Raw genomic sequence first — 9,998 nt, 5'->3', positions numbered from 1 at the left:
AAGAGGGAGGGAGGGAGGGAGGGAGGGAGGGAGGGAGGGAGGGAGGGGAGGGGCGGAGGGAGGGAGGGAGGGAGGGAGGGAGGGAGGGAGGGAGGGAGGGAGGGAGGGAGCGGAGGGAGGGGAGGGGCGGGGAGGGAGGGGAGGAGTGCTGCTAGGGAGGGCAAAACCGTGGGATAAGACCGTGGGGCAAGCCGTGTCACGGTGAGGGGGGTTTAGGGTCACCAAGGGGTGCTGGGGATAACGGGGGGTGACAGAGGTTAGATGCGGGCTCCTTACCACAAAGTAACCCCCTGCGCGCGCGTTTCGTCTCCCTCGCATCGCCCCCTGTCCCTCCCTTTTTCACTGTAACCCCAACCCTCTCCCTCTCTACACACACACCCTCTTCCACACACGCATCCTCCCGCTCCCCCTGCCCCTCCGCCCCCCACCAGGCCGCCAAGGACCTGGGCTACGTGGTCCACTCGTTTGACGAGCTGCTGGCGCTGGGCGCCGCCAAGCCCGCCGAGCCCGTGCCGCCCAAGCCCGACGACCTGTGCACCATCATGTACACCAGCGGTGAGGGGGGTTGGGGAGAGGGGGAGGGGAGAAGGGGGACAGGGGGAAGGAGGAAGGGGGGGAGGGGGTCAAAAGGATGGGGGCCGCGAGTGTAGGGAGTCCGGGGAGTTCCAGGCAAGGGAAAGCCGGCAAGGTCGCGTGCCACAGGCATGATTCTGACTCGGGAACTCAACATGTACGCGCCCAGCCGCCTCAGTTTCCCCCACTCCACCTCTCTTTCCCCTCCCTGTCACCCCACCTCCTCCCCCGCCTCCACCTCCTCCTTCATCACCCCCCAGGCACCACGGGCGACCCCAAGGGCGTGATGCTGACCCACACGGCGGTGGTGGCGTCCGTGATCACCGCCCGCAGCTACTGCTCCAACAACGGCGTGGACCTCAACCAGCACGACCGCCTGCTGTCGTACCTGCCGCTGGCGCACATCTTCGACCGGTGCGAGGGGGGAGATTGGGGGGAGATGGGGAAGGAAGACGGGTTAGGAGTGGGAGGCACGCGCTGTCGTACCTGCCGCTGGCGCACATCTTTGACCGGTGCGGAAAGGGGTTATGTAGATACCAGCCCAAACTGAACCAGACCCAATGCAATTGAGCGAGGAGAGCGTGGGGGGGAAGAGATGGGGAGAGATGGGGGGAGGGAGAGGGGAGGGCGAGGGGAGGAGAGGGGGGAGAGGGGACGAGAGGGGGGAGAGAGGAGGAGAGGGGAGGAAAGGGGAGGAAAGGGGAGGAGAGGGGAGGAGAGGGGAGGAGAGGGGGTTACAGTCATATGAATATATGATTAGTCAAGAAGTGAAGTCGGTGGCGTGGGGAGAGGGAAGGGAGGCGGTCAGGCCGAAGTGGTCAGGCAGGAGCAGGAGCAGGGGGCGGCGGGTGGAGGCTGCTGCTGCCGCCGGTGGCGCATGTGGGTGCGATGGCGGATGTGCTCCCTCAGGAAGAAGCCGCAGACTGGCATGTCGCGCCGCATACGAGAGCGAGCGGCTTGCGCGGACTGCTCCCCGTTGTCACCTCATCGCGCACCGCCCCCTGGGTCGCGCCGCCCCTCCCCTCCACTGCCCCTCTCACGCTGCTCCCACGCCCTCACCCTGCCCCTCTTACCCTGCTTCCCCTGCTCCCTGTGTCCCTTCCTTCCTGGGCACAGCGTCAACGAGGAGTGGTTCCTGTCCATTGGCGCCGCCATCGGCTACTGGCAGGTGCGTGTGTGTGTGGGGGGGTGAGGGTGCGTGGGTGGGAGTGGGGTTGCGGGGGTGTGCGGGTGCGGGGGTGGTTGTAGCGTTCCCAAGGACACCAGAGGCACGTGGACGCAGGACAAGACAAGGTTGAGGAGGGCAGGCGTGGGTGTGCGTGCGGGGGGAAGGGCATGTGTCCTCCCACACCCGGTCCCACCGTGTGGTCACACCCACATCTGTGTCAGACTTCCCCGTTTCCTTCCCTCCCCACCTGCCTTCCCCCCCTGTTTCCCCCTCCTACGCCTTCACTTCTTAAATAATCATGAATGTAACCCCCCTCCACACCAGGGCGACGTGACCAAGCTGGTGGAGGACGTGGCGGCGCTGCAGCCCAGCCTGTTCCTGGGCGTGCCGCGTGTGTTTGATCGCATCTACACGCGCATCATGGGACAGGTGAGGGTGGGGTGTTGTAAATACCAGCCCACACTAAAGCAAACCAAGCTAAACGAGCGGAGCACATGTAGGAAAAGGGAAGGGACTGTGGGGTTTTGTAGGTACCTGCCCAAACTAAACCGAACCCAATGCAGAAGAACGAGGAGGGGGGAGGGGGGGCTGGTGGGGGTAGTATATTCCAGTCCCAACGAGTTCTAGACCCAGGACCGGCCCAAGGGAGGCGGATGGGGGCGGGTGCATGTGTGTGTCGGGGGGGGGGGCTGTGGGACGGGCTGGGGCTGGGGCTGGGAAGGTTGGAGGGGGCCAACAGGAGGTGGGGAAGTGCGCACGTTGGGGCAACATGAGGGGTGGTGTGAAGGGGGGCGTGTGTGTGGGGAATGACAATCGGGGGTTCTGGGCGAGCACGGGCGGAACAGGCCCTGCACAGCAGGTCCCTGTACAGCAGGCGGGCATTCAGGCGGGCATTGGCTCGAGTAGTAGACTCAGCAAGGGTTCAGAAGCCAGGAGGGCTAGTGGGCACACGCCATTGCTTATGCGGCCGATCGAGAGGCACTGTGCGCACTCGCACGCTCCTCGCCTCCTGCCACGACTCCCATGCATCCCCATCACATTCCTGCAACCCACACCCCTCCCCACCACCCTGCCCACCACTCCTCCCTCCCCACCCCACCTCACCTCACCTCTCACAGATCAACGGCGCCGGCCTGATCAAGCGCTCGCTGTTCAACTGGGGCTTCAGCCGCAAGCTCTACTTCCTGCGCCAGGGCTATGCGCACAACAAGGTGGGCAGAGAGACAGGGAGGGGAGGGGGAGGCGGGAGGGATTGGGGCTGGGGGAGGGGGAAGGGGGAGGCTGCATTGGGGAGTAGGGGAGGAGGGGGCGGGGGGAGGCGGGGGGAAGGGGGAGGCTGCATTGGGGAGTAGGGTTATTACAGCTGAAGCGTTTAGATGAGAGGCGGGGCGGGTTGGGGTGCTGGGTGACTACATTGAAGTAGATTCATCGACACACACACACACACACGGTTGCGTTTGTGTTGCTTCCAACACACCGCATGCAGGCGGCTCCCTTCTTTGACAAGCTGCTGTTCACCAAGGTGGCGGCGCGCCTGGGCGGCAAGGTGAGGGGGGGGGCAAGGGAATGGGGTGCGGGTGGAGGTGGAGGTACCAAACACCGACACACACACTCACACACACACTCTCTCTTACACACACACACACGTTTTCCTTGTGCTCTTTAACACACACACACGCACACACACACACACTCTTCCACACACACCCCAACCCCCATGCAGATCAAGGCGGTGGTGTCGGGCGGCGCGCCGCTGGCGCCGCACGTGGAGGACTTCCTGCGTGTCACCATGTGCGCGCCCGTGGTGCAGGTGGGGGCGGGGGGGAGGGGTTTGGTGGAGGGGGAGGTGGTTGGCGATGGAGGAAGCAGTGATTGAATTAGATGTATGACGTGCCGACGGGGGCGGTGAATGGAAGGGATAGCTGAGGGCGAGGGTTAAGTTGGGTGGAATGGAGGGGGTAGAGGGGGAGCGGCGGGGGAGTCCTCGTGGGGGGTCCTGGAGCGGCGGTGCGGTGGCGGCTCCAGGGGCGGCGGGACATGCGGGCAGACGACCCAGCGCACCCATTGGGGTCAGGCGCCGCCAACACATTTTACACACGCACTCACACACGCACACGCACCCTTGACAGTCGCCCGCCCCGCAACAACCCTCCAAACATCCTCCCAACCCTCCGCCCCCTCACACGCCCACACAGGGCTACGGCCTGACGGAGACCAGCGCCGCCTCCTTCATTGCCTGCGCCGATGTCATGGTGGGGCGGGGGGTGGGGCGGGGGGCAGTCAGGGGTTGGGGGGGTTGGGTAGCTGGGCCGGTGGCGGGTGGGGTGGGCGTGGGGGTTTGGTGCATGTGTGTGTTTGGACAGGAGGGCCCGGGTCAGAGCGATAGACGCTGTCGCCACCAGCCATCGGCGCTCAACCCCTCTTCTCTGCTCCCTGCGTTGGCGTGCGCCCGCTCAATGAGCTGGGGAGTGTATACAACCTCTCTTCTCCTTCCCCCCTGAATGCACCCCCGCCGCCTCCCCCCCCCCTGCTTGTTCGCGTGGTCGTGCCGTTTTTTACGTTTTTACTTTGGCTCTCACTACTACTCGCATTGCACGTTTGCTTGTTTGTCTGTGCCGCCTGTTTGCCGTTTGAGTCCGCCACGCCTTACTGCCGCTCGCCCATTTCCTGTGTGTGCTTCCCCCTGCGCGCGCGGCTCTGGCGTGGCTTGCATTGCTGAGCGATTAGGTGAGTTCGCGGGGTCCCGGTTTCGCGCCGCAGCAGCTAAGCTAGCCACCTAGACGCATGCACCCAGCTTCTTTACCAACGAGCCTTACTTATCACCACTACTACTCCAGACTACTTGCTTTCCATAGGAACTTAGTATTTTAGCGTTAGCCGCCACGGAAACACGGGGGAACCAGCAGCCTGCCGCTGGCGAAACAACGGTATGGAATGCGTCGCGTGTGCCCGCTGTACCTCTGGACGTCGGCACTTCATATTTGATACACACCATCCCATGGATGGCTACTCCCCCCCTCTTCTCCCCCTCCCCTCCCCTCTTCTCCCCCCCCCCTCCCCCCTCAGGCCCAGGCCGCCACCGTGGGCCCGCCCACGCCCATGACCGAGTTCCGGCTGGAGTCGGTGCCGGACATGAACTGCGACGCCCTGGACGCCAAGACGCCCAAGGTGGGGGTGGGTGGGGGTGCGTTTGGCATGTGCGTGTGTGGTGGATAAGGAAGCGGAACACACAAACACACACACACACACACATATATATACGGTACACACACATACTCACGCACACTCCTGTGCCATCGTTGGGCGGGCGTTCGCTCTGTTTCTTAACACACGCACTCATAACACACATGTGTCCCATCTGCATGTCCCACCTACCCCACAGGGTGAGGTGCTGATCCGCGGCGCCGCCAACTTCACCGGCTACTACAAGGCCGCGGACAAGACCGAGGAGGTGCTGGAGAAGGACGGCTGGTTCCACACCGGTGAGCGAGGGGAGGGGAGGAGGAGGAGGAGGAGGAGGAGGAGGAGGGCTGGGGAGGGGAGGGGCAGGCTGTTCAGAAGGAGGGCTGTTCAGAAGGAGGGCTGTCCAGAAGGCCGCTGTGTGTGTCGCCTTGTGCTTGGCAACCCACATAACACGTCCACGTCTCATGCCTGCCCTGCGTGAATACGACATGCCCACCCACCTCCCACACCTCTCACCCCCAAACAACGACGCGCCTGCTGTGCCACTACGCCTGGCTCCAACTTCCCCACTTCTCGATTACCCATGAAAGTAATCCATCCCGTCCAACTCCTCTACCCCACCACCCCAACCCCCTAGGCGACATCGCCATCCTGACGCCCTCGGGCGCCATCAAGATCGTGGACCGCAAGAAGAACATCTTCAAGCTCAGCCAGGGTGGGTGCGGGGAGAGGGTGTGCGGGGGGGGTGGAGGAGGCGTGGGTGGGCGTGGAGGAGACATGGAGATGGGGTGGGGGTTTTAGGATTGTGGTTTGAAGGGTGTAGGGAAGGAGACGCCAATGACGACCGATTCCGCATGTGCTGCTGCTCAGCTTGAACGGCACCGAAAGAACTAGATCCAAATTCGGATTCAAACCGCAAACACACGCCCACCCACTCCCCCAGGCGAGTACGTGGCTGTGGAGGCGCTCGAGAGCACCTACAAGAAGACCTCCGTGGTGGAGCAGGTGTGTGTGTGGGGGGGGGGTTGGGGGTGGCCACACTCATGCACACACGTGCGTGTGCAGGCAACGGTGAACACACACACACACACACACACACACACACTCGCTCTCTCTGCACAGGTGTGGGTGTACGGCAACAGCTTTGAGAGCTGCCTGGTGGCGGTGGTGGTCCCGGCCAAGGACGTCATCACGGCCTGGGCCAAGGAGCAGGGCGTGACGGGCGAGTTCGAGAAGGGGCTGCTGGAGGACCCGCGTGTGAACGCACACGTGCTGGCGGTGAGCTGAGGGGGAAGTGGGGGAGAGGGAGGATGGGGGGAGCGTGTGTATGTGTGGGGGCGGAGGAGGGGCTGCTGGAGGACTTGCGTTTGAACGCACACGTGCTGGCGGTGAGCTGAGGGGGAAGTGCGGGAGAGGGGAGGACAGGGGGAGGCAGGGACGGGGAAAAGGTAGAGGGAGAGAGTGTGTGTACATGTGTGTGTGTGTGTGTGTGTGTGTGTGTGTATGCTTGAGAAGCACAAGACGAGGAAGGGTGTCTTGGGGCGGAGGGAGGCGGGCGACGCGTCTCTCCAATGTGACGTAGTGGCTCGAGGGGTTTCGGCGCGGCATTGGGCTGGGTGTGGGGAAACCTTTTCCCACGTCGCTGACACGCACACCCCTCCCCACAACACGCACGCACGCACGCAGGAGCTGACGCGTGTGGGCAAGGAGGACAAGCTCAAGGGCTACGAGATCGTCAAGGCGGTGGCGCTGGAGCCGGTGCAGTTCTCTGTGGAGGACGACCTCATGACCCCCAGCTTCAAGCTGCGCAGGCCGCAGCTGCAGGTGCGCGTTTGGGTGGGTGGGTGGGCCGTCGGGGTTGCAAAGATGGTTGGATTTGGGGGTGGGATTTTGGGGGGCCGGATTGGGTTTATTTGCCCCAGCCCAACGAACTGGGGGCGAGGAGAGAGCGCGGAGGAGGAAGCTGGGGTGGGGTGGGGTAGGTTGGGGTGGAGGAGGGGTGAAGGGGGGTTGCCGGATCACTTGTACCTACCGCTCCCTCCCTGCCTACCTGCCTACTTGAGTGTTGGCATGGACGGGGGCGCGCTGGTCGCTTCTCCCGTTCTACCACATGCTCACAACAAACGCGCCTCCCCTCTAAACCCCCTCAAACCCCCTCTTCCCCCTCTTGCCCCCCTCCCCTCCCCACGCACCCACAGGCCAAGTACCAGGCCAAGCTGGACGCCATGTACGCCGCCATCAAGAAGGCCGAGGCGGTGAGGAGGGAGGGGGGAGGGAGGGGAGGGGAGGGAGGGGAGGGCGTGCTTTGCACCGTGCTCATTACGAAGTCGGAAATATCAACAGGGGAAGGGGAGGGCGAGGGGACGAGGGGAGGGAGGGGAGGGCCGTGGTGGTGGTGGGTTCACGAGAGACTAAATGGAAAGGAGGACGACGAGGACGAGGAGGAGGTGGGATGGGAGCCGAAGGGGCAGTTTGGTGAAAGGATGTACGTGCCAGGGGTTGCGGCTGTGCACAGCGGCGGCGCGATGCGGCGCAGATGTGCATGGCGTGCGTCCCACGGTGTCTCCCTCCCTCTGCTGCCCCGACTAACGCAATCCCTTCCCCACTATTGTCCTTCCCCCTCTCTTTCTACGAAGGCCAAGCCCGAGAAGTAAGCGGCTCGGGGTGCTGCAGCCCCCACACACGGCGGCGACGGCAGCAGCAGCCGTAGCAGAGGATGTAGCAGCTGCAGCTGTTGCAGAAAGTGTACAGCAGCAGCGGCTGTAGCAGTGGCTGCGGTGGCGCCGGGGGCTCCACAGATGTGTCATTATAGAGAACAGCTGTGGGGCTGGCGGCGCAGCGGGGGGGGGGTTGAGGCGCAGCGGCGGCGGTGCGAGCGCGCCGTGATGGCGGGGAGCCGAGTACGTGTGTGTTGCAGGGTGGGGGCGAGCTGGTGCGGTGTCGGGATGAAGGTCGCCGCGTCTGGACATGGACATGGATATACATACTACAAATACAAGAGTTACAAAGGGAACAAAAGGGCATGGAGAAAGAGTGCACAGGATTCCTAGGGGGGACGGGCCCGCGCGCTCCTCAAGGTGAGGAGAGCGTGTGTGTGTTTCGTGTCGACACGGAGGGTATCTAACCCGGCGTGTGCAGGGTCTTTCCTTACGCGGATGCGCTGAGTCATGCAGAACTTAAACTCGGCCTGATGGCGCGACTTGGTTCCAAAGGGTTCTCCGAAGGATTCGTATGCCGCTGCGTGCTGGATTTGTTGCAAGAGACTGAAGCTCGAAGCGTTTGATCGAGACTCCTGAAGCTGCCGGTTGCTCTGCTGCTGGTGCGGCCGCTGCCACGGTTGCCGGGCTCAGGGTGATTTCAGGGCAATCCAGGGTGTGGGTGTGGGGTGGCCGTTTGACACCCGGTCGGGCGGATGAGGGAACGGTGGAGTGAGACGTATGAGATGGGCGATAGCTGCTGTTAGCAGCAGTGGCCTAATCACTGCAGCTGCATCCGTGCGGATTACGTCAATGCCCGCGGGAAGCAAGCCTGCCATGGCATGGGTGTTCGTGTGCTGGTGTTTGTGCCTGCCTGCTCGAAGCACCGCGACGCGAGCTGACCAGTTGTGGCGCCCGTTGGGGGAGCCGACCCAGTTTTGGGCGGGCGTTTTCCACTTCTGTACGCGGCGAGTTTTGGTGAGGGTGGCGAGTGTCGGCAGGGGCGGCTGGCATTAGCGCTATGAGATCACGGGTGGTGGTGGCTGAGAAGAATAGAACACCGGTGGCTGCATACGTACGGTGTTAGGTGTTAGGGATGCCTAGTCGCTCGCATGTAATGCCACGCATGGTTCTCATGTCGCTAATTATGTTGCTTCGTGTTGGGGGTATCGCCGGTCGGGGGGATGGGCGCGACGTTAGCGAAACTCAGAGCTGTGGGCGCGAGCAGCGGCAGCGGTGCAGGTCTTGATGTACATGGGGGGCCCGCGCGTGCTGCGTCTCCCTATCATGCGGACTAAACAGCGGAACTGCAAAATGGCCAGGAACCCAAGTGGGCGAAGTGTTGGGGTGTGCAAGGAGCGCGGCGGGCGCAGGCGTGGGCGCAGACAGGCAGACCGTGTGTCGCCCTACACGCTGCTGCCACAACCTCCAACAGCCGCCGACGGCTGGCACACAGGCACGGCGAGGCGAGGGCTACACGCGCAAGTTGAAGCGAGGTGAGGGACTGAGCGACTGAGGGTTGGGAGTTTCCTTCCTGCCAGCTTGCCTTCCTGCCAGGGACCCTGGTATGATCCTGCTATTGCGGTTGCTGCCTGCATGGGCCACTGTCGCGTGGGCCGCCGCCCTCTTGCGCCGCCCTGGGCTTTGACCGAGGACACCTGGGGCGGGGGCGAGCCGGTTTGTGCGCCCCCCAATTGATGCGGTCGGGCGGTTGTGCCCCCTGACCCTTTTGTTGCTCCCCGACTCCCAATGACTGCTGACTGGTGCTGCTGGCGCTGCTGCCGGTGCAGGTGTCAAGTCGGACACAAGTCTGGCGCCACCACTGCCACAGCCAGTGGAGCCAAGCGGCAACCACGCCGAACTAGTGGGCGGCGGCGGCGACGGCAGCCCAAGCTCTAAGCCGCAACTAGGTAGGCAGTGTGTGTGCATGTGTATATGTGTGGGCTCTGGGCTCGCGTGGGCGCGTGGGGCGGGCTGGACGGGTGGGGCGGGTGGGGCATTCAAGCACCTTGCATAGCTCCTGCCCCCCCTGGGGGCAGAACCTTGGGCAGAACGGCACAGCTCGCGTGTGGTCATCCCGCCAACATCGACACACCCACGTCTGTGCCTCACACCTGTTGGCAACAACACCCTCCACAACACATGCTGTTTATTTGCTCTAATTTCCTTGGGATTAAAATAACTACCGCACCCCCCACCCACCACCCCCCGGTCTGCAAAGAAAAACCAGCGCTCCTCCTAAATGAGTCGCGACCACCAGCCCTCTAGGTTAAAGATTCGCACATTCGCAAACATATTGTGCCCTGACAAACGCAGAACCGCCAATACGTGAACGTCATGTGTATGTCATCAGCGCGCGGTGACGGCGGCGGCGGCGG

The 9,998-nt window shown here is 63.4% G+C and overlaps 2 protein-coding genes across 3 annotated transcripts in view; both read left to right on the top strand.

Moving 5' to 3' along the window:
- Nucleotides 1-8,750, top strand: part of CHLRE_13g566650v5 (uncharacterized protein) — an 11,161-nt gene extending 2,411 nt beyond the window's left edge. Inside the window, exons 5-21 of one of the 2 annotated variants that reach the window (XM_043069289.1) lie at nt 432-555; nt 834-987; nt 1,690-1,741; nt 2,066-2,170; nt 2,860-2,952; nt 3,228-3,287; nt 3,465-3,551; nt 3,937-3,993; nt 4,808-4,909; nt 5,124-5,223; nt 5,562-5,639; nt 5,868-5,929; nt 6,047-6,202; nt 6,271-6,312; nt 6,611-6,748; nt 7,123-7,179; nt 7,561-8,750. In XM_043069289.1, the coding sequence (XP_042917264.1) occupies nt 432-555; nt 834-987; nt 1,690-1,741; nt 2,066-2,170; nt 2,860-2,952; nt 3,228-3,287; nt 3,465-3,551; nt 3,937-3,993; nt 4,808-4,909; nt 5,124-5,223; nt 5,562-5,639; nt 5,868-5,929; nt 6,047-6,202; nt 6,271-6,312; nt 6,611-6,748; nt 7,123-7,179; nt 7,561-7,578 (1,485 nt within the window). In that variant the 3' untranslated portion in view covers nt 7,579-8,750. The remainder of the gene's footprint in view (nt 1-431; nt 556-833; nt 988-1,689; nt 1,742-2,065; nt 2,171-2,859; nt 2,953-3,227; nt 3,288-3,464; nt 3,552-3,936; nt 3,994-4,807; nt 4,910-5,123; nt 5,224-5,561; nt 5,640-5,867; nt 5,930-6,046; nt 6,203-6,270; nt 6,313-6,610; nt 6,749-7,122; nt 7,180-7,560) is intronic. The other variant, XM_043069290.1, reaches the window with a different exon arrangement.
- Nucleotides 8,751-8,798: 48 nt separating this feature from the next.
- CHLRE_13g566626v5 (uncharacterized protein) lies at nt 8,799-9,984 on the top strand. The gene is made up of 4 exons (XM_043069288.1): nt 8,799-8,950; nt 9,056-9,116; nt 9,411-9,530; nt 9,937-9,984. Exons 1-3 carry the CDS (start codon nt 8,935-8,937, stop codon nt 9,517-9,519), a joined length of 186 nt encoding a protein of 61 aa, XP_042917263.1. The 5' UTR covers nt 8,799-8,934; the 3' UTR covers nt 9,520-9,530; nt 9,937-9,984.
- Nucleotides 9,985-9,998: the final 14 nt, after the last annotated feature.

This window comes from Chlamydomonas reinhardtii, chromosome 13 (genome assembly GCF_000002595.2).
Source record: "Chlamydomonas reinhardtii strain CC-503 cw92 mt+ chromosome 13, whole genome shotgun sequence".
Lineage (NCBI taxonomy): Eukaryota > Viridiplantae > Chlorophyta > Chlorophyceae > Chlamydomonadales > Chlamydomonadaceae > Chlamydomonas > Chlamydomonas reinhardtii.
The sequence above is the reverse complement of the archived record's forward strand: the minus strand, read 5'-3'. Positions and strand labels throughout refer to the sequence as shown.

Coding starts and splice junctions, on each gene's coding strand:
- CHLRE_13g566626v5 (XM_043069288.1), top strand. Junction 9,117..9,410: donor CACGCGCAAGTTGAAGCGAG/GTGAGGGACTGA, acceptor CTGCCGGTGCAG/GTGTCAAGTCGGACACAAGT.